This window comes from Oryza sativa, chromosome 6, assembly GCF_034140825.1.
Source record: "Oryza sativa Japonica Group chromosome 6, ASM3414082v1".
Classification (NCBI taxonomy): domain Eukaryota; kingdom Viridiplantae; phylum Streptophyta; class Magnoliopsida; order Poales; family Poaceae; genus Oryza; species Oryza sativa.
Genome location: NC_089040.1, coordinates 20,414,378 through 20,441,949, shown reverse-complemented (window position 1 = coordinate 20,441,949; position 27,572 = coordinate 20,414,378). Strand labels below are relative to the sequence as shown.

At 40.4% G+C, this 27,572-nt stretch overlaps 2 protein-coding genes and 1 long non-coding RNA gene across 7 annotated transcripts; 2 read left to right on the top strand and 1 right to left on the bottom strand.

The window, feature by feature from the left end:
- The first annotated feature begins 1,150 nt into the window (after positions 1-1,150).
- LOC4341193 (abscisic acid receptor PYL3-like) lies at positions 1,151-6,733 on the top strand. Of its 5 annotated transcripts, none has more exons than XR_010742249.1 (5): positions 1,151-1,470; positions 2,219-2,437; positions 2,818-2,957; positions 4,206-4,946; positions 6,285-6,733. XR_010742249.1 is itself a non-coding variant. In XM_015786368.3 (4 exons), exons 1-4 carry the CDS (start codon positions 1,264-1,266, stop codon positions 6,400-6,402), a joined length of 684 nt encoding a protein of 227 aa, XP_015641854.1. In that variant the 5' UTR covers positions 1,151-1,263; the 3' UTR covers positions 6,403-6,733. The 5 variants fall into 5 exon arrangements, 3 of the variants coding, with proteins under 3 accessions (XP_015641854.1, XP_015641859.1, XP_015641857.1); XR_010742250.1 differs by having other exon boundaries at positions 1,152-1,470; positions 4,424-4,946; XM_015786368.3 differs by lacking the exon at positions 4,206-4,946.
- Positions 6,734-15,239: 8,506 nt separating this feature from the next.
- LOC112939383 (uncharacterized) lies at positions 15,240-17,923 on the top strand. The gene is made up of 2 exons (XR_003243054.2): positions 15,240-15,576; positions 16,425-17,923. It is a non-coding gene; the product is annotated as an uncharacterized lncRNA (long non-coding RNA).
- LOC4341190 (cyclic nucleotide-gated ion channel 1) lies at positions 17,215-26,609 on the bottom strand. The gene is made up of 7 exons (XM_026026511.2): positions 26,401-26,609; positions 24,530-25,046; positions 23,895-24,107; positions 22,357-22,631; positions 22,150-22,261; positions 21,348-21,584; positions 17,215-17,788 (listed from the first exon to the last, which is right to left on the bottom strand). Exons 2-7 carry the CDS (start codon positions 25,013-25,015, stop codon positions 17,336-17,338), a joined length of 1,776 nt encoding a protein of 591 aa, XP_025882296.2. The 5' UTR covers positions 25,016-25,046; positions 26,401-26,609; the 3' UTR covers positions 17,215-17,335.
- Positions 26,610-27,572: the final 963 nt, after the last annotated feature.

The window sequence follows — 27,572 nt, the reverse complement described above, 5'->3', positions numbered from 1 at the left end:
AAGATGAATACGAGAAGGCAAACAAGAAAAATGCAACATGCTACTTTAATGCATGGCTTCAGATTTGCTGGCCTATGCCGTGGTCTAAAAATCTTAGTTACCTCTTCTGGATTGTGCCTTAAGGACATGAGCAATGCCCCTAGTGCTAAAAAGTACAAGTAAGCAGTTGGTGGCATCAACAAATGAGTAAAGAGAAATGGCTTCCTACTTTCATCCCATTAATTATGGGTTTATTTATATTTAACTTAATAATTTGGTGATTAGTTTAATTAGTCATAGGTCCATCAATCCTTGGTGGTTGATTTAGAACAGATGGGTTGGATGTAAAGAATGTCGCACGCTCATATTACTATGCAATGGAGGATATAATTCCGATTCACATATATACAATCTTTGCAAATAGTTAAAATAAAAGGATTATTTCTAAGATTGCTTTTTCACCATGATAGAGCCAATTTCACCTACTTTCTTAATAGCCATGTACAATTGTAGGCTATAACTAATAAGGCTCTAGGACAATTCAAATGGTTTTGGGCTTATTTTTTTAACTTTTTTATGCTCTAGAAAGCTACTAAGAACTGGTTAGGAACATAATAATTTCATCGGTATTTTCTTTTTAAGAAATGTTTACTGAAAAGACAATGGGCACTACTTGCATGAACTTATTTAATCATAGGTGGCTCATATTGCAATCAAATGAAATTCTTGCATCCGAAATAGTGTCAATAATATCACTTTTACCATTTTTAGCTTTTTGGACCAGACAAGCTAAAGATACAGTAACATCACAGAAATAGATCAATATGACTACAATAAAACAGCTTCGTATAGCATGAGACCTCGCCAATGGTTTTATCAATTAAATATTATTTCAGAAAGAGTGCGAGGCATCTTCGGTTTCCGCATAATCAAGGATACACGCAAACACGTTTGGTTCATTGCATGCCTTACACACTATTGCATGAACCTAGTCAGCCCGCTGGTTTGCTTTCCTCCATCGCTTCACGTAAGCACATTGCCATGATCGAGCTCATGCTCACCTTCCATTCGGCGGCTACCTCCAATGAAAGGAGACAAGCCAAGCACACAGTTTGCTTCACATAATCACAAAGCAGATTGCCGAAAGGGTTATGTTGCTGGCTATATATATACCACCCTTGTGCTTGGCGGTTTATTCCATCCCATCAATTGTTCGGATTCAAGAGTAGTCAGCCTCACTCTCTTCCTCCAAATCATTGGTGCTGCTGCTACTGTGTACCGGAGATGAACGGCGCTGGTGGTGCGGGAGGAGCAGCGGCAGGGAAGTTGCCAATGGTGAGCCACCGACGGGTGCAGTGCAGACTAGCGGACAAGCGGTGTGAGCTCCGGGAGGAAGAGATGGAGTATATCCGGCAGTTCCACCGCCACGAGCCCAGCAGCAACCAGTGCACCTCGTTCGTCGCCAAGCATATCAAGGCGCCCCTCCAAACCGTAAGCAGAGATAATAACTAACATTATCTGGTTTTTGTGTGTGTGTGTGTGTGTGTGATAATTTTACTATATATTGATCATGATTCTTGGAATCATTAGGTTCTTAACTGCTTGTTTTCTAGATGATATGTGCTATATATGGCTTTGTATTGTGTCAATAAACATATCAATGCTTTATTAGATATATTAATTTGAATTGATGCCAGTAAATAATTTTTTTCAAGAATTGCACGAAGTATGACCAAGGATTAATTCTTAACTTTTTTTTTGACCTAGATTAATTCTTAACATTGATGTTAATTAATCAATATCTTTTTTGAGTGTACTCTCTTCGCCAAAAAAATATAAGGATGTATGGACTTCTTAAAAGGATTAAAGATGAAAACAAATGGTGGCTGTGGGAGTCGAAGGGTTGTTGTGTGTAAGATTGGGTCAAATTAAACGAGTGGTTGAGAGGATGTGGTACTCAAGAGTTTCTTCTATTTTGGGATAAATCTGAAACGCAAGAATTACCTATACTTTGGGAATGATGGCATATTATGTACTGATTTATTTCAATACCCCACCACCATGCCCCAACACACGAACACACACACGCATGCGCACACACACATTTTGGACTTCACAATTTGTGTGAAAATCACTCAAACGAAAATGTTGTGTGCTTTGTGTGAAAGGCACTCATGAAACAAAGGTTCTATAGTCATATTGGAATTTAATATTGTTTGGTCTCTTTATATTTATTCAGGTTTGGTCACTAGTGAGGAGGTTTGATCAGCCACAACTTTTCAAACCTTTTGTGAGAAAGTGCGTAATGCGAGAAAACATTATTGTGACCGGATGTGTTAGGGAGGTCAATGTTCAAAGCGGGCTTCCAGCCACAAGGAGCACTGAGAGGTTAGAGTTGCTTGATGATAACGAACATATCCTCAAAGTCAAGTTTATTGGGGGCGATCATATGTTGAAGGTAAAAATTTAATCTTGATAATATGTCTAAGGTTTTCTTTTGCTTTGTCTTTTATGAAATGAATTCATGATACACAATATAGATATTTTTAAGCTAAAGGAACAACATGTATACCTAACTATAGAGAATGAAGAAATAATACAATTCCATAAGTAGCGGCTTGGCACCACATCCTTATTTGCATCTAAAAATTTGCGAGATTTATTGTTTGTTTAGGATGTATCACTAATATGTTGGCTCTAGACTGACTTTTCATTGAGAGAATGAGAGGCAAATAAGGAACCATGCCATGTTTTGGGGAACATAATGATTTTATCCTTTTATGAAAGATCTTTAGTTGTTGTGAAACTGATAATATATAATTTTTGTCTTTATAATAGAATTACTCATCCATCCTAACCATCCACTCTGAGGTCATCGATGGCCAACTTGGAACATTGGTGGTCGAATCATTTGTAGTGGATATTCCAGATGGGAACACCAAAGACGACATATGCTATTTCATCGAGAACGTTCTCAGGTGCAACCTTATGACCCTTGCTGATGTGTCAGAGGAGCGCCTTGCCAATCCTTGATCTCACTCTGCTTTCTTGGTTGATTGATGATCAGAATAATCCATATATAAAATTGGTGGACCTTATTGAAACTCTCAGAAAACATCAGAGCTTCTTGATCGACATTGCATACTAAAGCTTGTTCTATAGAATTTAGAGCAATTAAGGCACTCACTTCAGTTTACTACAAACATATGTGCAACTTTGTTACTTCGCTCGTGCAAAAAAATGTCGAACTGAAATGAAACAACGTTACTTTGATGGATTGTATTCAGATTTCTTGTGCATTAATCAATATGTTTTCTTCTTAGCTATGAAAATAATGTTCCCGTGGATGTATGCTCATCATAGTGTCCTCTTCCATAGCTTCTTTGTATTCATGATAAACACTTACCTCATTAAACATTGTCTTAATTATTGAATCTTTGCCTGGTTTCTCTTGACAACACTTGGGATAAATAGAGAAGTACAATAGAGGACATAGTTAAGTTGTCAATGAAATCAACAAACCAAATATGGGGGTGGAAGCAGGAAGGATGTGTGCAAGCAAAATATGAAGAATCCTACTAGCCTAATGTCATGAAACTTTAGTCTCCATAGGAGGGCCATACAAAGTCAAATTGGGCTACGAGGACTGATGTCCATGTCATCTCGATCATCCTACATATTTTCACATGAAATTTTTTTTATGACCCAGTCAAAACTGTCATAGTAGTTTAGTTTTTAAAAAATACATAGCTCGCATGTTCTCCTAGTCGAATTGTATAGATGGATGGTGGTCTTAATTTGAAGTAAACAAAACAACTTGAAACCAACACTGTGTTCTAGTTTTAATGTATCATCTAGGCGCTAGTAACATCCTCAGATGGTTCCCTCCTAGATGAAAAATTAATGATCTCACCTTTGTTGGTCACTAAACCTATGGCTTGTCCAACCCTTTTTTCTTCGATGGACACAAACTACTCCCTCCATTTCACAAAGATTGTTCTTCTAACTTTCAATTCTTTTTTTATCAAAATGTGTGGCAGCATAACTAAAGCTTCCATACTAACTGTGAATGTAAACATCAAGTGATATGTAGTGTTGCATGCCCCGAAAAAATATGAGTATTGTGACACTTAATGACTGTCTAACGTATACACTATCTGAGTTGGTAGCTCACGAAATTTTATTTCTTTTCATTTTCATGTGCATGCTTGCCTATTGGACATTAGGAGAATGCCTTTGTGTATGCACTACCTGGCAGATTGTGCAAGAGCTATTGTTCCCCATTTGGCCTATCAAGTGGTTGTATTTGCCTAATGTTGTTAACCAAATGAACATATCCTTATCATGTTTTCGTGTTAGGTTTGGCTGCAAGAATTGATTTGTCGATTCAACATCATCTTCTACTAGTTGTTTATTAGTTTGAATGTCCTCCATGAAAATACAGGACCTTACGTATGCTGGTCTGATTTGAGTTGGCCTTCTACATCTAGAACTTGCTCAAAATGTGTGACCTTACGTATCTTGAACTCATTGAACTCATTAAGTATGTATCACACTCAATTGTAAGCACCGATCCTTTTCTTTTTATTATTTCTACTCCTTTTCTTGTCCAGTTGTGCATGACAAAAATGTGAATGGTCAAGTATTAAGTTTGCTCATGACATGGGTTAACTCATAGGTACAAAAGAAAAACGATGTGCCACAACCTTTTTCTATGAGGGCACATGTTTCAAATGTCCAAATATATTGATTTTTACCTTTTCAGAGGAAGAGAAACGATTCGATCATGTCATGTAGCATGTGAACAAGCAATTGTTCAGTTTCGAACGTAGCCTGCACCGGCTGCCTTTGCACCCAGGATTCAAGTTTGAAAGTAGCATTTATCCATGTGCAGTGCATTCTAGAGCCCTTCCCACTTTATACAAGGTGAAGACTGGAGAGGGTCGGAGCGTATTAAGGAAAAAAATGTAAGAGACTCCTATTGTTCCATGTCTCACGGCATGAACAATATAGTTGGCACTAAAAAAAAGTACAAGCATGTGCTAGATTTGCATATATGATGCAATCTTTGCAACCCTTAAAAATAAAATAACTACTTCTAAGTTTGCTTTTTACCATGTTAGAGGCAAAAAAAAAAATCAGGGGAACTAATTTCTACCAAACAAACAAAATATACGGTAGCATCTCAGGAAAAAATATCAAGATGATTACGATAAACAACCTAGGATGGCATGAGATAGCCAACAGTTTGGTCAAATATATGTTACTTTAGATAACAAAAGCGTACAAGACACATTTGGTTAATTACATGCCTTGCACGCTTGAATCGACCCAACCGGCTAGGTTTCTTCCTCCACCGCCTCAGTTAAGTACATCACCATGATTAAGCTCATGACCTTGTAGTGTCTATCGTCGAGGCTTCAAGACAAACCAAGCACACAGTTACCTTCACACAATCACGAAGCAGTTCATCAAAAGAGCTATGTTGTTGCTCAAATATATACCACCCTTGTGCTTGCTTGCCTTTTCCATTCTACCACAATCGATCAGCTTCATGAGCTAGCATCTGACCTCTTCCCCTTCACCTTGTTGGTGTTGTTGTGTTTCTACTGCCTACCGGAAATGAATGTTGGCACAAGTGGTGCGGTAGGAGAAGCGGCAGGGAGGCTGCCGACAGGCGCAGTGAAGACTTACGGATGAGCGTTGTGAGATCAGGCAGGACGAGGTGGAGTACGTGCAGCACTTCCGTAGCCACGAGCCCGGTAGCAACCAGTGAAAATCCTTTGTCACCAAGCACGACAGAGTGCCCACCAAACTGTAAGTAGTGATAATATGTAGCGACCCACGTATTCCACTTCCGAGGTAGAATACCGGTCTACGGCTCATTCCTTAGTAAGAACCAACTTACCAAGAAATGGGCACACCATAGTAGCATAGCAGAAACAATTGCAGCGAAACCCATTAACTAAAAACCATAAGAAATTAATTTTTACCAAAATAATAACACTAATAGTATGTTGCTCTTCTAGATCTTCATCACCTTCAACATTAAGTTGATGTAGAGATATGTAACACTTGATCAATTTTGTAGAATCTTCTCTTCACCTAATTGTTAGCTCAACACTACAAGGAATAATATATAGGGATGAGTACGAATGGTACTCAACAAGTCCAACTATAGCAATCCAACAAATATATGCCCATAATCCACCTGCGTAATAATACATATATGTCCAAAGCCACCATAATCCAACAAGGAATTTTATGCATGTGTTAACAACCAAATTTGGTAACATCGGTGTCAGGAAAGAAGATTGGATCAAAGCGAGGTCGGAAGCGGAAATCGAGTTTGGAAACAGAGCAGGAATCGGCCGGAGTCCAGATCGGCTATGGTTAGGATCGGCTAGGTCTGAGTTGGGCTAAGTAAGTCGATACAGCCGATTCCGACAATATGACTTGTACACGACATCGGGTTCAAGTTAATGTACTTCAAGATGATTGCCATGCACGGATAGAGTCCTGGGAAGGCAATTGTATCTATTAATTAGGATATCTTATGTAAATTCCTTATAGATAAATATGGGCAAAAGTCTGCCGCAAAGACTTGTGGTATCTTAGAGTTTGTTAGAGATAATAGTCGTGTCCGGTATGGGCATATCTTGTAATTCTCGGGTATAAATAGACCCCGAGCCCTATGTAATTTAACAACACACGTTCAACACAATTTCGGCGCATCGCCACCCTTTTTGCTTTAGTTTTGTTTCGACGAGTTCTTGCTTTCGGGTTGAGCTGCATCGATTTCGATCTTCAACAAGAGGTAAAATTCGTTATGACGGATTGCGTTTTTAGGATTAGTACTTCCATCTTTATGATACTTTAATCCCGTTTACGTAATTCGTCGAGTTATCATATGTCTTACATAATCTCTAGCAATATCATCATCTAACCTGCCATCGGTTAATATCTGTTAATATAGGGTAGCCGATTAGGTTAAATATTGATGTTGATCTAGATTATATGAGATATCTACCATTCTATGAAACTTCTAGCGGCTTGATTGTCTAGATATCGTTCTTCTTTTCATACTTAATGCTGCATCAGTTGAGTTTGATCTATTAAGTCGTGCTTAGAATATCGATCTCTAGCCTGCCTTCTAGTTGCCGATTAGAATAGCATCGGAGTTTCAGCCGATCGTATCTGATTTAACTTCATTTGTTCTATGTGCCTTATTTTCATGTTAAATCTGCCCTTTATGTTAAGATATTGCTGTATCTAAGTATGTTAGGCTTTTTCTCAATATATTATACTTGCTTTAATATCTTGATATAGAGTAGTATCGGAGTATTAGCCGATACATGCTAGATCTATCTGATCGGCTATGCTATAAACATATACAGTCTTGTTATTGACATATATTTCGATCTAAGTGATTTATACTGTCTCGGCATGATGACCGATCTATCCCAATCACTTGATTTAAGTATACATCGATATAAGGAGTATATATCGTTAATATCTACAGCCGATCGAGTAGATTTGGTCCTTCTTGACTTATTCATGACTGCCAACCGATGCACAGATGACATCGGCTTAAAGGTAAATGATATGTCATCGGCATCTAGCTGATCGGCTATCATTTATAGATTTAATCACGGTTGCTTTGCTTCTATTTCTTGTTGATTACAGGATCAAATCAACTGGCACGCTAACAACATCCGAAGGCGAGCTTTGGACCTGCACTGGAGTTAAGCAGATCTCCCAGGCCACGTGTTTTCTGTCAACAGCATGTTCATAAAACAGTGTTGTAAAAACTCATATTAAGTAATTATAAAACCTACTGCATATAAGGCACCACAGGTATTAGAACCTTCGATTGGTTCCTTTCCTGCCGCGTTTGCAGTTTCTACCCGAAACAGGGAGTGACATATCACAATTCATACACTCTGCAGAGGTGTGTCGCTGTACCCATAGACGCCTTAAACCTTTTAATGCCCGCGCTACACCACCACCACGCCAGCGCCTAAGCACACTTCATGGTGTATGCCGGCAAGGCTAAGGTCACAGGCTTTTCATCAATCCCATCTAACAATTATCTCTGCGGGTGATTCCCGCAACAACGACGAATCATCGGATCCCGCAACAACGGCGATCCACATTCTGCAACAACGGCAACCCTCATCGCTAGCCCACGCTTACGGGATTCGCAGAAGTCCTTAAGCCCGCAGGATAAAGCCATTAAGAAAGAACTACTAAGGCAGCATGTCCTGTTTCAGGTCATATGGTCGACACAATCGCTACAGCGCTTGAATGCCATATAACAGCTATTGTTTAACCTTATGATGATAAATATATGCAACTGAACCCCCACCACCATGGCAAGTTCAGAGTACAGCTATAATATGACTGACAGCTCCACCAGTCAATCCAATCCATTAGCATATTGATTTTAATTATAGAAAGTATAATTTAATGCAAAGTGATACATATAGATTGCAATTACAAAAATATAACAAGAGATGGTCAAAGATGTTGGACTTGCCTGAGACACCCGAAATCGAAGAACGAATAAATCATTGAAGAACTTCAAGAAATCCAAGATAAACACCCAACTGAAATAGTACAATGGAACAAAACTAAATACAAGAACGTCGATGCCAGCGCGATGCATATGCGACGCCTAATTGTCACGTCCTGATAAATTCATCCCGAAGTAAAAATCATCCTCTAAAAGGAATAATGGAATTAATTAAAATTCGAAAAGAAGTGGCAAACACTAAAATACGTACAAGAAAAATTCGAATGTGGCCTGGAGAATTTTTGTTAAATTCTCCTTGGTCTAAAAGGAGCTCTCAAATTTTACTTGAATTTTCATAGCAACGGAATTATTTATTAAGCAACAACAACAATTAACAAAGTTTACTAAAAAGAAAAACTAAAAATAATCCTCCTTCCTCCTTTGGGCCGAGTCTAGCCCAAAGTCTTCCCCTCTCTCTCTCCCTAGGCCCGCAGCCGAAGTCTCTCCTCCCTCCCTCTCTTTTTCTTTCTTCCCTCCTTCCCGGCCGGCCAACTCCCTCCTTCTTCCTCCCGGCCTACCTCGGCCCAAGCCTCCCCGCCCCGTTCCACCTAGGCTGCCTCCTGGCCCAAGCCGAGCCACGCTCGCCCGCGCCCTCACACGCGCCGCACGCGCGTTGACCGCGCGTCTCCTTCCTTCCGCTCGGCTCTTCTCCCTCCCGTGAAAACCCTAGCTTCTTCCTCCCTCAAATCCGTGCGATTCAAGCATGGGATTCCAAAATTGATTGGGGTCTTTTAATCCCCTTTCCTTCCTCTTTATTTCCCTCTTGATTCGTGCTCTCAACCGTCCAGAACGGCCGCGCCTTCCCCAGCCGCTTTCCATGGCCGTCGGCCGAGTTTTCCGCCGCCGTTCCCCGCTCCTCCCGTGGCCGGCTCCCTCCCCACGCCTATAAAATGGAATCCTCTTCCTCCGTTCTCTCGTTTTAGCCTCCTCCCGCGTCTCCCCGTGGCCGCACCTCCAGCCGCCTCCCCCTCCTCGCCCGTGCACCGGTAGACCGTGCCGTCGCCATCCTCGGCGTCGCAGCCGCCTCCTCTCCCCCAGCCTGCCCTCTGTTTCGCGCGGTGACCGCTGGAAGTGCGTCCTCGTCGACGTCCAGTGGCGTTGCCGCCACTGCACCGCCACCAGCCGCCTCTGCTGCCGCGCCTGAGCATCGGTCGGCCGTGCCGTCGCCTCCCTCAGCTCCGCGGCGTCGTCCTCCTCCCCAGCCTCACCATCTCCTCGCCCGAAGCTCTCTGGAGTGGTGTCCTCGCCGGCGGGTAGTACCTCCCATCCTCTGGCCGGCTTTTGTTCCTCGTCGGTGCGCCGGCCGACGTCGTCGCCATCACCTTCGGCATCACAGCGGCAAGATCGTCCTCGGCCTCGCCTCCCCTCCTCCCGAACCCCACCGGTCTTCGTCGTCGTCATCGTTCGTCCTCGTCGACGTCTCCTCCGGTCGGCCGTTCCTCCTCGTCGGCTTGTCATCTCGCGGCGCCGCCTCCGTCGTCGGCATCGCAGCAGCGTGTTCCACGTCGTCCTTGCCTCCCCACCGGCGTTCGCCGCGGTCGTCGTTGTCCTCTTGTCGTTCCCGGTTGCGCTCGTCGTGGCGTCCATCCTCCGTCAAGTCGTTCTCGTCCACGTCCGTCAAGTGAGCCGCTGCAGCCCCGTCGTCGTCTTCGTCCTCGGCTCCGCGTCGTCAAGCCCTATGCTGGCCGTCTCTCGCCTCCGTCCAAGGATCGCCGCCGAAGTCGTTCCCTCACCGTTCGCCTTCGTCGTCCCCGAGCCGTCTCTGCCGCGCCCGTTCGCCGTCGTCGTTCCCACGCCTCGTTGCGTGGTGGTAAGGGTCCGTCCTCTCGCTGCCCCCGTCCTCGTCCTTTCGGTGTCGCCATGCCCGTTGTGCGGTTGTCGACACCGGTACTCATGTACCGGTGTTGGTAGTCATTTGTGTGTGTGTGTGGTGACCTTGTTAGTGTGCCCGCTCGGTAGCCGCGTGGTTTCCATGTGTGCAGCCCACGTGGTGTCTAGTGGAGTCCGTTTGTCGGCCACTCGCCTCGGTTGACACACGGGGTCCGCTTCCGTCAACCCGTGGACCGTCTCTGTGTACTCGGTCTACTGTGGTCTCTTAGGTTGACATGTGGGGTCCGCATGTCAACAATGCAGCCTTCCTGTCTTTTCCAGGCTAGCGCTTACACTGTTTTATAGTTGCAAAACCTAATTACAATAATCCATAAATCTCCATGTAACAACATTAAACTTCGGATGATCATATCTTGGTCATACGAACTCCCAATCGATCCGTTCAAGTCTCCTAATGTTTGTTATAACCTAAAGAACCATGTGCTTTGTTTTTATGTATTGTTATTGCTTCTTTATAGGCTTATAGCTTTTCTTGTGTGCTTCGCGTAGCTTTCGTCGTTCCGAAGGTTCCCAAAGCGTGGTTCATGGTCGTCGCCGAAGGTTCGAAAGGCCGTTCTCTCTGAACAAGGCAAGTCGCATCATCCTTGAGCATATTGAATCCCAGTTTATAAAATTATTTTGATTTGAATTATTGCATTACTACTTTATTTAAATTCCCGCGCTATCACTGTTTTATTTAGCATTACCTATTAATCCTTGTTATAGCCTTATCATTGCAATTGTTATTATCACCTTGCTTACCCTAGGAAAACAAAACCCTAACTAGTGGGCACTCCATTCATGGTTCCACTAGTATGAATTTAGGTAGATGCTTCGCTGATTAATTAGGCAACATTAGGTGGTTTTATAACTTTAGACTTTAGGAATTCTCATATCACTTGGACACTATGGAATGGTTGGCTTATTGTGGAATTGGACATACCCCTCTCTTCCTCTTTCAAAACCCCTAAAACATGTTTTCCGGTGGGTTTGTGTGCATGCCAGTTGTGGGAAGTAGCACCCTAGCCAATATAAGGATTAAGCTCGGGCCTCTGTTGCAAAGCACTACCGTACTAACCACATATCTAGTGGGTAAGGCTTAATTCGGTGCTCAGCCTAGTCCTGAACAAAAGGACACGGAGAGAGATGGATGAAGTCGTTGCGACGATGGATATCTCTGAGGCAAATGAAGGCTATGCGAGCTGCGGCTCGGTAATCGAGATGTCTAGGCAAATGAAGGCTACACGGGCCGGTGTCCGTTAGTCGAGATGCCATGGCACTGGACTAGTAAGCGGGTGGTCTCACCCCTATGTGTGTGGCGCACCCGGTCTAGATCCTGTTGCTAGGGGCTCAATCCTGGCCTGCCTGTCCGGGATACCGGCCGTAGGCAGGGTTGGGTCGGTACTTTTGTTCACGGCTAGGATGGGTAAAGGGTTATGTCACGTTTTTTATGATGGGTTCCAATTGCAATGGAATGCAGAGTAAAGGCGTGTCTTGTGGGTAAAGATGTACACCTCTGATCAGAGTATAATCATAAAATGAATAAACAGTGACTGCAATAATATTTCAAGATACACAAGAATTTATTTTGAAGATTTTAAACAAATTTAAATATTCTACTAGCAAAATGCCCGTGCGTTTGCACGGGAAGTGTAAAGACAAGAAAATTAAGAAAAAGTTAAAAAAGATTTACATTATGTAATTAATTGAAATACAAATTTCCTTAAAAATTTGGATATTTTTTTAAGTTGGTAGGTGTATAATTAAATTATACAAATTTGTCTAATTAAATTACAATTACACTCTTTGGAATTTTATTGAAATTTTCAGAGCTTAATTTTTCAGCCTGCGAATTGAAATTTCTCGTTAGTTCTCTTCTGGGTAACTGAAAGTGAAGTACTATTTGATGCGGACTCTATATGATTTGTTGTGTGTTGGACTTGGGATGTTGCGGACAAAAATAGGTGAGGACGGACGAAAATTTCACCGGAAGATTAGGTATAGGTATATATAATGTTAGATTATATTAGATTAGAGGTAGATAACGTGTAAACTATGAAATCGGACTTTTTTCTTTTTACATACAATCGAATTTTTTCGCTCTTTTTTTAATTTTAGACGGATGATGGAAACATTTTCAAATTTTTGAAGTATATAAGTATAGATAGAGATTAGCCATTTTTATTTTCTTAGAGAGTACTGTTACATAAAACGTGGCAGTTTATTAATCTATAATTAATTAAGTATTAGTAAACAATAGATTAATATGTTTTCTAAAACAACTTTCATATAGATAATTTTTGCGAAAAATGTACCGTTTGGTAGTCTTATTAGTAGTCTTAGAAGGAAATAACAGCCTTAAGGGACCTAAACTGAACGTATTCCGTGCGGAGCATACACGCGGTCCATGAGACGGTCCAATTGTGTGGCGGCCTGGGAATCGCAGCCCGATGCGGGAGCAGCCACAGCCGTCCGATCTAATCGTTGCTCCAGATTGATCCAAACCTATATAAAAGGTCGTCAGCTAAACCCTAACCCTAAAATCATTTTTTCTCCCCCTCTCTCTCTCAAAACGACGCCGTCGCCTCTCCCCCTCCGCCGCGGCGGCACCGCTCCTCCTCCCCCCTCCCACGGTGACGCCGCTCCCCCTCCCCCTCCGCCGTGGCGGCGCCCTTCCCCTCTCCCTCCCACGGTGGCTGGCTACGGCAAGCGGCAGGAGGGGAGGCGGCGGGCAGGGGCAGCGCCCTCCCCTCCGCGGGATCCAGCGGGAGGGGAAGCAGCGGCGGCGCGGTGTCCCAACAGCGGCGCCTCTCCCCCTTCGCCGTGGCGGCGCCGCACCTCCTCCCCCACCGGCGGCGGCGTCGTTCCCCCTCCCCCTCACACGGTGGCGGGCGGATGCGGTGTCCTCCCCGCTGCCGGATCCAGCCGGAGGGGAGGCTCCCCTTCCCCCACAGGCGGCGGCGCCGTTCCCCCTCCCCCTTCCACGGTGGCGGGTGTGTGCGGCGTCTTCCCCGTCGCCGGATCCAGCGGGAGGGGAGGCTCCCCCTTCCCCACCGGCGGCGGCGCCGTTCCCCCTCCCCCTCCCCCTCCCACGGTGGTGCGCAGGGACAGCACTCTCCCCTCGGCCGGATCCAGCGGGAGGGGAGGCAGCGGCGGCCCAGCGGCCCTACGACAACGGCGGCACCCTTCCCTTCCAGCGTCTATGTTTTTGTGCCTGTGATGTTCTTGTGTAGTCGTTGTTGTTGATGAAATATGTTCTTGTGATCTTGCAGTAGTGTTTTCTCTAGGATTTTGTGATGATTCCGATTTGTATTTGAATTGAGATTAAGATTGAGATTGAGATTTTGTTTTTGGGCACAAGAACTTATTTTGAAGATTTTAAACAAATTTAAGTATTCTACTAGAAAAATGCACGTGCGTTGCAACGGATGAATGTTATTTTAATCTTATTATTGTTGTACGGTTTTAGCTAGGATAAAATTTACGGTGGGAATTCGCTTAGATTTTTTTTTATAAAATCATGAGCTGCAATTAGGAATCTGACTTCCATATCAAGTTAGCATGCAAGTTTTTTTTAAGAAATTTTTTATATGACTTCTGTTGTATTTTCAAAAGCAAACGAACTTAAAATACGACTCATACACGGATCTGTATTTTCAAAAGTGGAGGAACTTAAAAACCGACTCAAATACAAATGACGTATCAAAATACCAGCAAAAACATCTTCAATTTTTATAATAGTAGAGATTTCAATCGGGTGTAGTGTAACAATTGATGGCACAATGTGGGATGACACGAGATGATGAGAGTCAAGTAGCAGACGAAAATTCCATCGGAAGTCTTATGAATTTTTTTAATTAAGTATAGATAGATGGATACTGAATGCAAATTTGATACATGAAATTTAGCTCCGAGGAAGCGGAAAATATAGATTTGGGAGTAATGACCGAAATATTTCTTCTTTAATTTAATTTGGGATGTGTAACTCATTTTGCATAAACTATAGTCCCTCCAGTTCTATTTTAATTGACGTTTTGGATAATGACAAATCTTATTTTTCTATTATAATATATATAATAAATAAATGCATGTTTATTTTTATTATAGTATTTTAAAAGACAAATCTATATATGTTGTTCTAATTTCTTTAAACTAAATATTTTTAAAGTTATTGATGTTCAAAGTTATAAAAGTTTGACCTTAACCTTGTCCAAAACGTCAATTAACATGGAACCGGAGGGAGTAGTTCCATACTAATGGCTATAACTTTAGTGCACGCTGCATGCACGCATGCATGAAACTCTCATCTGACAAATCAATTCTTGGCAGTCAGCAGCAATGCGGCATGATCAGTGACGCCATGCTTTTCTCCATCGCATGCAAGACGATGCAAACTGCAAACATGATCGGTAATGATCTGGAAATGCACGGTCCGGTGGGCCATGCGACACACGAGGCGGAGACAGAACACAGAGCGGACGAAAAAAAAAAGATGGTGACGCTGAGACGTGAGATATCGGGAGTCAAGACATGAAGCAAAATCTGCCTTCGATCTCCATCGCGCGTCTGGATTCTGCGTGCCACGGACAAGTCAAGCCTAAGCCGAATAGAAATCGAACATAAATTTTCACGACGAACGAAAAAACTCCCAAAAAAATATCTTAAACTTTTATAATAGTAGAGATAGAGATAATGATTTTCTTTTTATTCCATGTTCTACTTTTTAATTTTTTAATTTCCCACCATCTACAGCTCACACAAATAAAAGCCCAACAAAGCATAACCCACCTAGCCCACCTTCCTCCTCTTCTCTCTTATTCTCGTTCTCCTCTTCATCTCGTTTTTCCCTTTCTCTTTCTCGCTCTCTTCTCTCCATGGCGCTGTGGCGCACAAGGGCTGCGGCGCTGCGCCCCAATTGTAGGGGGCGTCGCCGCCGCCTCTGCCTGGCTGCCCGGCGGGGTGCCGCCGCCGCCTCCTCTCTCCTTCCTTCCTTCTTCTTTTCCCCTTATCCTCCCTCTTTTTCTCTCTCATCCCAACTCTAACCCTACCCGTTGCCCTGCCTCTCCAATTGCCATGGCTGCCGTGGAGATGGCCGGTGCCAAGCACCGCGCAACTCCGGCGGCCCCGACCTATCTCCATGAGTGTGCTCTCCGGTCTGTACTCCCCCCCCCCCCCCTCTCCTGATTTCTAGTGTTTTATATTGGTAAGATGTTATTCCCTTTTGTGCTACTGATATATGATTGTGGTGTACCATTAGGTTAATCCTAATGGTCAACTTAATGACTCTATGCTATGGATTGTAATTACTAGTTCTAGGGTTCTAGATCAATTGATTTGCTAGATTGGATGATGCCAGTATGCCCATGATGAATGAATGCTCACATGAATAAACCTATGAATTGCATTACTAAAATAGAAATCACACTAGCATGATTAAATCCTTAATTATGCTTATGCAATGACCATCAGAGATATTGAAATTTGCTACATACTAATAAACTAACATGATCAGATCCTTATGTTGCCATGCTGAATAGTAATCCAGAGGATTAATATGATTTCATTCATACATGATGCATCATGACAGTATCACTTAAGGGATTTAATGTCCTAAAAATTATAAATCTTGATCTTGATGTCAAAGTATACTGATTACAGAAATCACAGGTAAATAATGGTGTTTTATGGTATTGGTCTTAGCAATGTTATGCTGATCAACTACTAAGGTTCAGATTCTGATATTATGCTCTTCTAGATTACCTGATATGGTGACCCTTGAGTTATAAGTAAATATACCCTGTTATAAGTAAATATGCCTACTCTGTTTATTATTCCATATATTCAGAATAATTCTTGTACTGAACTGCTACATGTTTAACAGAATACTAATATAACTACAGATGTCCCTAAAGTATTATTGGACCTATTATCATACACCAACACATATACAGTGTTACAGAGAGATACCTATTGCGATTTTTTTCCTCTCCTCAATTTGTAGGTCAGTGTCAACCGAAAGCAAAAATATCAGCAAGTAAAAAGTGCACAAGCCATGCACAAAAATTTCCTTACGCATTCGTGGTAAACAGAACTAGTGCTCTTCTGCAGCAAAGTTGGGTTCTGCTGGTTTTTGTAACAACCTTGCAGGCACACTTTCCTGCAGCCAGGCCTTGCGGGTGGCATTTCTCCTCAAGATCCGCATCATGTTGCCAGTGAAACGCGAAGCATATATTGCTGCCCTGAAGCTGAGAGTTGTAGCACCGTCATTAACGATTGCGAACTGCAACCTCTTCTCCTTCTCGCGTAGAGAGTCTTCGATCTTCTTTCTGCAGTACCTATGCCAGGCTGCTTGTATGAAACAGGCTGCGAGTAGAACTTAAGGGCTCGTCCGTTTTGGAGGAAAAACAGAGGATTTCGATTTCTAATGATTAATTACTATGAGTGTCATTCAGTTTGTAGGATTGAAGTATAGGAAAACCAAAGGAAAATTTCCTCTCCTACAAATTATACAGAGGAAACATGAATTTTTCCATCCGCTCAAACCTCTTGAAAAAATTCCTATGGATTAATGTATGTTAACATTGTTATTCCTCCACTTTTCCTATTCCTATGGATTCAAATTCCTCCAAACTGAATAAGCCTTAAAAGCCCCCTTTGAATCAAAGGATTTATGAAGGGATTTCATAAGATTGAAATCCTATAGAAAATTTTCCTATTTGGCCCTTTGATTCAAAGGATTGGAATTTTCTAAATCCTATACAATTTCAATGGAATAGCTCATTACATATAGGTTTTAAAGGAAATTTAGCAAGAGGTCCAGGAAAAGTCATCCGATTCCTATGTTTTCTCTGTGGCCCAATCAAACAATTATTCATGTGTTTTGCAATCATCTGTTTTACACTTACATTTCTGTCAGAATAATGTGTTTTCCTGTTCCTCCACTATTTCGCTACTACAATTCAAAGGGGCCCTAAACGTGTGCCGGAGCTGTTTGCGGTAGAGCCGTCGGAACTGGGTGGCCACAAACTTCAAGTCTTCAGCCGTCAGGGCAAAAGCTTCGACTTCGGACATTGTCTCCACTGTCCTGGTTGAGCTAGGGAGCCTGGAAACTGATGTGGGGTCAAGAGCCCAGGTCAGGAGCTCTTCGCCACAGAAATCTCCACCTTTCAAAACATCAGATTTGAAGAAGCCGGTTATTCCACCATCAGTTGTCATACTCATGAGATTACCTCTCATGATGAAGAGCATTTCATATACTGGATCCTCTTCACGAATTATGCAGCTGCCTTCTGTATATAGAACAGGCTTTAGGTGGTCGCACAAGGCATCCAAGAGCGGATCATCCATGTTTTCAAACATTGGAACCTGAAGCAAAGAAAACAGAATTGTAAAATACATAGCAGGGAGATAAATGATCTACATTCACACAAATAAGATATTAACACAACGGTTACTGCTGCAACAGATTCAAGGTTTCCCTGGAACATGTCCCCAAAGAACCTCCCTAGATTATGGCTTCGTTTGGCATTGTTGTCCTGTTTAATTTACTCCTAGTTAGTTAGAGGAGTTATTTACTAATTCCAGTAAGATTTTGCCGTTATAGCTCCAACAAAATTTTATACATCCAAAAAAAAAAAGAAATAAACACGTGACCTTCAAAAGCCACAGCCAAACTGGTGACTTGCTATGCTGCTACTAAATCCAATGCTGTGAAAAAAGATGCCTATAAGCGTAAATGAAGAGCATTTCAGATGCATAGAAACTACAGAAGTTGGATGATGGAGCTGATTTCCGATTCACCATGTAAACCCCAATGGCCGTCGTCCTTTTCACCCTTCCCACCGCTTCCCAGTTTGGTAATGCTTTCTGAACATAATGTCTGAACCCAGAACCTTAAAATGTGAAAAGATGACCCATTACTAGTACATCAACGGTTTTACATGACTTAATTTTCCAGTTTCTACATAAGTACCTCAAACACATTTCATGCACTGAACATTTCAAGCTATATTACTGGTGTGCACCTAAAGCACACGACTATTGGAAGACCTACTTCACCATTTTAGAGGTAATTGGCTTACTCTTCTGAGAGAAGAAGAAATTAAGTGGTATCAAAGGGCTAAAACTAAGGATATTTTAGAGGGTGATTCAAATACAAAGTATTTTCATTTGGTTGCTAACGGCAAACATAGAAAAACCAGAATTTTTCAACTTCAAGATGGGGATCAATTGATAAATGGTGATGCAAATCTAAAATCGCATATTACCACTTATTATAAAGGCCTCTTTGGTCCTCCTGATGATTCTGATCTCTAGTTTGATGAAAATAATTTTGTGGACATCCCACAAGTATCTCAATTGGAGAATGAAGCTTTAATACAAGAATTCACTGGAAAGGAAATTAAAGAGGCTATTTTTCAAATGGAACATAATAAAGCTCCGGGTCCTGATGGATTTTCTGCTGAGTTTTATCAGGTCTTTTGGGATGTCATTAAGGATGATATATTGGATATTTTCAGAGATTTTCATAATGGTACTTTGCCTTTATTCTCCCTTAACTTTGGTACTATATTATTCTTTTGCCTAAGTGTGCTGAGGCCATGAAAATTCAACAATATAGGCCTATCTGCTTACTTAATGTTAGTTTAAGATCTTTACCAAAGTTGCTACGAATAGAATAATGAGTGATGCTCAAAAGGTGATTATCCCTACTCAAACTGCTTTTATACCTGGGAGAAATATTATGGAAGGTGTTGTTATTTTGCATGAAACTATGCACGAATTACATCGCAAAAATAAAAGTGTTGTGATTTTTAAGATCGATTTTGAAAAAGCCTATGACAAGGTTAAATGGTCTTTTGTAAAATAGACGCTCAGAATGAAAGGTTTCTCACCATTTAACAATATAGGCCTATCTGCTTACTTAATGTTAGTTTTAAGATCTTTACCAAAGTTGCTACGAATAGAATAATGAGTGTTGCTCAAAAGGTGATTATCCCTACTCAAACTGCTTTTATACCTGGGAGAAATATTATGGAAGGTGTTGTTATTTTGCATGAAACTATGCACGAATTACATCGCAAAAATAAAAGTGTTGTGATTTTTAAGATCGATTTTGAAAAAGCCTATGACAAGGTTAAATGGTCTTTTGTAAAATAGACGCTCAGAATGAAAGGTTTCTCTCCTAAATGGTGTGAGTGGATATCTTCTTTTATTCAAGGGGGACATGTTGGTATTAGGGTAAATAATTAGACCGGTAATAATTTTCAAACTTACAAAGGTCTAAGGCAAGGAGATCCTTTATCTCCAATTATTTTTAATATAGTAGCATATATGCTTACTTTATTAATTAAGAGGGCTAAAGATGTTGGTTCATTGAATGGGGTAGTCCCTCACCTAGTGGATGATGGTTTATCTATTTTACAGTATGCAGATGATACTATCATTTTTTTGGAACATGACTTACAACAAGCGAAGAATCTTAAATTGATTTTATCTGTGTTTGAAAAGTTGTCTGGCTTAAAAATAAATTTTCATAAGAGTGAATTATTTTGTTTTGGTCAGGCAAAGGAATATTATGATGAGTATTCTAACATCTTTGGTTGTAAGTTTGGCTCTCTCCCAGTTAAATATCTTGGTGTACCAATGCATTTTAGAAAACTGAATAATAGAGATTGGAAAATGATTGAGCAAAGAATTGAGAAAAAAAAACTTAGTAGTTGGAAAGGAAAACATTTATCTGTTGGGGGTAGACTGGTTTTGATTAACTCTGTACTTTCAAGTTTAACTATGTTTATGATATTTTTTTTTGAGATACCGAAAGGGGTTCTTCAAAAAATTGATTATTATAGATCACGGTTCTTTTGGCAAGGGGATGACCATAAAAAAAAGTACAGACTTACTAGATGGGATATCATTTGTCAACCTAAGGATCAGGAAGGTTTAGGGGTTCATAACTTGGAAATACAAAACAAGTGTCTCTTGAGTAAGTGGTTGCTTAAGTTGATTAACGAGGAAGGTGTATGGCAAAATCTATTGAAGAGAAAGTATCTCTACAATCAGTCTATAAGCCAAGTTAATAAGAAACAGGACGATTCTCATTTTTGGTCAGGTCTCATGAAGGTCAAAGATAACTTCTTAGATATGGGTTCTTAGATTGTAAATAATGGAAAACAAATAAGGTTCTGGGAAGATAAATGGCAAGGAAACCTGGCTTTTAAAGACAAATATCCATCTTTATACTCTATTGTCCGAAGGAAAAGTTCTACTATTGCTAATGTTATGAGATCTATTATACTCAATGTTTCCTTTAGGAGATCATTAGTTGGTGAGAATATTGCATATTGGCATGAATTGTGTGCTTCTATTGTACATATTCATTTGAACTACACTCAGTGTTTGAGTGTTACTCTACACTCAGTGTTTGGGTGTTACTTTTGTAATAATTGGCTGTAACTCTGATGAGCAAACGCCGGGATGTTTTATTCCATTATCTAAAAAAAGAGGTAATTGGCTTAGGCTCAGAGAGAAAAAAAAATGAGACCTTGCAACACATAAGCGGTAAAAGAAGCCTTTAGCTTTCATTTATGTGCCTTTTGGAACATGGTATTTGTCATTCTTGAACAACCAGGATACTTTGATGTTATCAACAATTGTGAGGAAAATGCAATTCCGGTTTTAAACAATATAGCATGATGAGCTGCACGGACTGAAAATATTATGCTACAATAAATAGAAAACAAGTGGTGCTCAGCCAAATCTCAGTTCGTATTTCTTGGGTCCGCTACTGTAACTGGGTTTGGCTGAGCTACGTGAAAATGGCCAAATTATTTACTTAACCAACTTATTTTCTGAAATTGGATAAGCCACAAAAATAAGATTAGTACAGCAGGTTACTCTGCAAAAGAAGCATGTGAGAACATACCCTCATAAGAAGTGATAAGCAAAGATGCCGTTTTATAGCCCTTCTAAGATCCTTGGGGAGGTTCATAAGCAAGAGTTCTTCGTCAACCCCGCTCGTCTGGTGCCATCTATATTTTTCATGACGCCGTATTCGTTCCTTGAGATTCTCAGGAAGCAGTCGATATGACATCCATTGATCTGTATCACGGCTTTTCACTCTCATTTCTTCTTCTCTCAAATGGGCTGACTTCAAATAGGTCTGTAAAACTCACAAAAAATGGAAGCATGAGTTAGCTACCAAAATTACGCATTTATCATCATTCAGCAAAAACACATAATTTCAATCAATGTCAGGGATCCTGTTAAACATTCTTTGTAGTAGAAGACCTGAACCATTTTGTACAAAGACAAGTGTTGCAAATAAGGTTTGATGATCTTATTCCTACCAAGATTATGCTAGTCGTATCTCAAAATGGTATTGGACTGAATCTGGCACAAGGTTCCATATCTTTAGTTTCATATCCCTAGGAGATAAAATAAGTTGGACTCATTTTTCTCATAATTAATTTGATTAACTATAGTTCAGTTTTCCATAATTCACTCATAAAAATATTCTCTGTTATTCTAGGATATATCTTTAGCAGCAGTAGATAGCATTCATGTTCTCTTCAATTGATTATGTAGGCATTAGACTCATAACACACTTAAAATTTTAGCATATTTCTGATTTGCTATGCAAGTTCTATTATGAAAAGCTTGAATAATAACGTAAATCAAGAAAATGACTTGTAAAATTCATAGCCAATGATGCTAAATATGTTTACCTGCACATTAGCAATTAGCAGTGCAAACAGAACCAAGCCTGATATTGAGACAAAAAGTGCAAACAGATTCTCCCATGCGTAAGTGCTTGTCTTAAGGTTTTGGCCCCGAGAGCTGCATTAAATAGACCAACACATAAATATATGTGGCATACAGAAGTTTATTAGCTCAAGCAGAAAATATTTTAAATGTTTCAGTTTTGCACGGACCTAAGATTTTGCAGACCCCAACAAACACAATAGAATAGTTTTGCCAAAAAATCAGTTGATTGTGAGACATTATTTAGAGCCGGCACATAAATTCCAAAGTTCGGATCTATATTGTTTGAGTTGATTGGAAGGCAAGCAGTCTGTAAGAATATGTTTTCCTTATCCCCACAGTACAAGTATGCCTGATTACAGCCTGTACTATTATTACGACACACGTCTCTCCAGCAGGCATCTTTGCGTTCAATGGAAAGCAAGTACCAGAGTGCTCCAAGGACCTGCAGCAGTTAAAAGATTTTTCATAAATATATAAGGTGCACAGAAATATTTAATTATATCCAATTTAGTGGCACTGCAGTTGCAAAAGTATCCCACTTATGAATGAAGTCAACTAGATGGTTGCTGGGGCCACTAACATTTTAATTATTTGCCAATTTAGTAGTATGAAGTCAAGTTTCCATAGGCCATTCCTTGGTTGTGATTGTCCGTGACATTCCAATTTATCCACCCAGTCCTCAAAGTTTTCCGACTATGGGTCAAGATTGTCTTTACTCCTTAAAACCAGTTGGAGCACCACAAGGACACGCATATCAAACAAGTTGGCCAAGTCAAGAGGTCAAGAGTCAACACCGACAAGTCCTGTACAGGCGCTGCTCTCGGTGGATCCAATTTTAATTTTTAATGAGGAAAATTTGAGGACACACACATCTGGATGATACATCAGAGCCCAACAGGAGCCTCAAGCAAAACTTGAGAGACCAAAGTGTTGTCACCTATAAGGATATTATAGCCATTTTTTTTACAGAAAACAAAATCCATACATATTATTTTCTTACCAATATAAAGACTTTTATTTTGTAAATCTTGACTGTTATGACTTCATAAATGACACCCATTAGGAAACAGATAGAGCCAATAAAGCATGGAAATATATAATCATAGAAAAAGTGGACAAGATTGTTGCAAATATGCATTGATGACACTGAAATTGGTGTATATGTGATAGAATATCTCTTGAGAATTGACCCACAAGAAAAAGGATGAACTACTAAGCACTAAGCATCAAACTTCATTGAAAATATTTGTTACATGATAGCTGATATAAAGTAATAATTTATATTGTTACTATTAGAGTGTATTTCAGATTGGACAAACTAAAATTCTGTTTCTTTCGCAGAGAAAATGTTGGACAAAATCATTTTCCTTCTAAGATTTCTGTAACTTTAAGTAAAAAAAAAAAACTTTTAAAGGTTACACCATTGCTTTCTGTATACAAATTTAGACAACTTTGCTGATGAAAACCACAAGACGAGGTGTTTATGGCTCTGGTTTGGCCAAAAAAGAAAAAGATGAGACTACGCCCATACCACACCTCAAACCAAGTTAGCCGAATTTATTTTGATCAATAATAAATTCATTTAATCTTTACAGGAAATTGATCATGTTTTCAGCTTTTCACTATTGCAGTTAAATATTGCTCTGGCAAAGGACAATTTATTTGGCATTGTTGACTATCCAGAGTTATTGAATAGAATACTTACATGACTGGCGAGCAAGTAAATTAAAAGGATCAAAACAGCACCAGGCCATGGTGTCTCTGTAATTACCCCAGCAGACCTTGTGATTTGGAGATACAGTGGTCTTATTCTGATCAGTCGAGGCACATATTGGCATAGAACTATAAACATCAAGATATTTTTGGCTTTTGCAACCTCTGAGCTTCGAAGATTAGGTAGCACAACCAAAATAACCACCTGGTAACAAAATTGACCATGCTTACAAGCTTGACTGAGAAATCAAAGGCGCATAACTTAGTGCACTATTAAGACTGCAAATTCATAGAAGAAACAGACAAAGCTCTTTGTATATGACCCCATTTTTCTAACATATGGATTGCATGTATCAGTGTCACTCTTGAAACAGGCCAAAACCAAAATCTTTTATTTTCATAATGTGGTATCTACCAAAAGTGCATCCTCACTAATCAACCCATAATTCCAACATGTGAATTCCATTATATCATTATAAATCATAAAAGAGGTGAATATCTATTATTTTTATCATGTAGAGACTATCAAAGGTGCATCCACTCCATCATAATTCTAAAGGATCATGTGAACTATACTATAAAATAGCTCCATACTAAGCTTAACTAAGTACATGCCATGCCGAGTACCTGAGGGAGGGGTAGAACAGCAAAGACATCAATCAGAAAATATGTTGACAAGTATCGCTTTGCTATTGCATATCTATCCTCAACCAAGACACCCCGATCAAAAGTTGTAGGAGAAGACGCGATATAGCCTGTCCTGAACTGAAATATGATATGGAGTATATAGAAGATATCTGTGAAAAAGCGCAGGACACTTGCTGTGATTTCCAACTTTTTATCCAAATACCAGCATGTATTGTTTTCATTGATAACCGGGATATAGAAGAACAATGGATCCACAGAAACTGCAAAGATACATGACAAAACAAATATCTTGTTCCAGCTTTGCAGAAATGGTCCCTGAGGATGAAGAGTTCCAGTTGTCAACTTCATTTCATGCAGCACCGATCTCTCTAAGGTTTCAGAATGCACAAGGTTTCCTAGGAATGCAAAAATTCCAGCAGTTCTTTCCTTAAGTGAACTTAAAGCATTATGCCTCCGCAGTGACATAACAGACTGCTTGGATCTCCAGTCCTCAAATCTGCATACATGGTTAAAAAAATACAGAATAATTATTACATCGAGTTTTCAGTAGTTGTTTTCAATATTTACTCAAAACTTTAATGGATCCCAGGACTTTAATATTCATTGATCAGGTCCCTAGAGACCCAAACTTTTTTTCTCTCTTCTCTCTTCTCTCTTACTTCAACTACGATATTTTTACCAGCAGTCTTCATTATTTACTCAAAAATTTAATCAGATACTGGTGCTGTCATTTCCATACATTTATATGTCAGACTTCTTGCTGATCTTGAACCGAAGCTAGATTTCTATTTTGGAAAAATTGGAGAGAAATTATTGCATTCATGTTTATATGCTGCAAAAGACAAGGAAATGAGCAGTAGCAATCGTTCCAACAAGTCAATCCATGCCAGGGTCTCTCAGAGGCCAAAATGTCCAAAACCATCATGTGATGAAAGTAGAAGCACTGATTTTTTTTTTTCGAACACGCAAGAGATATGCATATCATTTCATTAAGAGAGAGAAAGAAATGCAAGGGATGCAAGATTTAAACAAACCCTGACACCCACCCACCGAAAGTCTTACAGAACACAACACACACCCACTCAAAAACTGAAGAAACTCAAGCCGACCTCTCTAGGACGCAAGAACTACTTAGACAACAGCTTTTGGAGTTTCAAAGCTCCCGCCAAAGACCAAACTACCAAAGTGTGGCCTCATTATTGACAGCTTGGATCACATCCACCACACTAGTGTAGAACCACCGAATTACCATTGCTCTTTAGAAATCATCAAACTCTCTCCATGTTTCATGTCCTAAACTTGTTACTATAAGTTTTGACACAAAACATTTGACAAGCCTTTATTCTTTGTAAACTAAAGAAATTCTAAATCAAGCCTCCCTGAAGATTAACCCACCCAGTTATAACCAGGGTTCAAAATTCCGGAATTTCGGTCAATTCGGACCCTCCCGATACGATACGAAAATATTTTGACCGAAATTTCTAAATTTTTTATGAATTTGGTAATATTTTGTTCAAATTTAACCAACATTTGTTCAAAATTTTGGAAATTTCGGTGACCTCCGATAGAATCGGCCAAACCGAAAATTTGAACCCTGGTTATAACCATGGCTTTGCCTGAAAGGCAGAAAACTCCGCAGCCGCAAACCGAACCCCCAAACCTGCTGACGCCGCGCTACCTATTCTAGAGTCTAGACACACGAGACCACAAAATGAGAAAGCAAGCAGGGCATCGTAGCGATTAGCGAAGAATCAGTAACAAATTAATAGCGGCCTAAGGCGGCGCCTTGCCCGCTCGGCTGGCTGTGGAGGGAGAACCCGAGGCCGGAGCAGGGGAGCGCAGAGGCTTACCTCGGAGGTGGTGCGCGCAGATTTGACGGAGGGGTGGGGGAGGAATTTGGTCCTCCTCCGCGTCGCGGCTGGGATTGGGAAGCCGGCGGCGTCCGCACGGCGGAGGTGGAGGTGGTGGTGGACGTACGTGGTGGTACTGGTAGTGCGGTGGAGGTGGAGATGGAAAGCGGAGGACGGAAAGGTGTGCCAACGGTCCCCCGCTTTGCTTCACGGCTAGGTCCTAATCGTGGGTTCATTTATATTTTTAGTAAATTTCAAAGTAACTACAACTTGATTGACCAACCTATCAAATCTCTTCTCTAATATTATAAAAATTAAAGATATTTTTGTCGGTACTTTGCTACATCATCTGTGTATGAAAAATGTTTTCGTTGGTACTTTGGTACGCCATCCGCAGTTTTTAAATTCGTTTGCTTTTGAAAATACATGTCTGTATTTGAGTCGGTTTTTAAATTCATTCTTTTTTGAAATACAGAAGAAGCCGTATAATGAATCTCTTTAAAAAAACTCGCATGCTAATTTGAGATGATCAAGCTCCTAACCACAGCTTATAACTTTCACCCGTTGCAACGCGCAGATATTCTTCTAGTAGTAAAAAACTAGAAAATCTGCATTTGACGCGCCGATATATGTATAATCTTATTTAGAGCTCATATGGAATATATAAAATTTACGTACCTCTTATTTTAGATTATTTATCACTCTACCAAATTTCGTGTCAGATGAGGGGATGCGGCAAATTACCTTATCATGCTCATTTAGTACATTCTAATAGTAGTTATGTTAACTTTGATTACTGGATATATGTGGCATTGATGAAAGGTGGAGATAGGGGATCATGATCTAAAAATTGAAATGTGGGAATGACCAGTAAGTTGGAACTGATGAAGTAATATATGTTTACACGAGTTAGTTTAACACCCTTAAAAAAATCTTTCAAAAGAATGGAATTTAATTTTGTGTTTGTCCCAGACGAATGGAATTTAATTTAATGTTTGTCCCAGATAAATGAGGAAAACCAAAGTATCATGTAATTAGTGTATGCAACTAATTAGACAAATGATTAGAGATGCTATTAGAAAAAAACTTAATGTTTCCTCAAAATTGTGGCAATTTTATTAACCAAAAAATTGTGCATACGGTATCCATAATAAAATGCACATTCGAAGAAT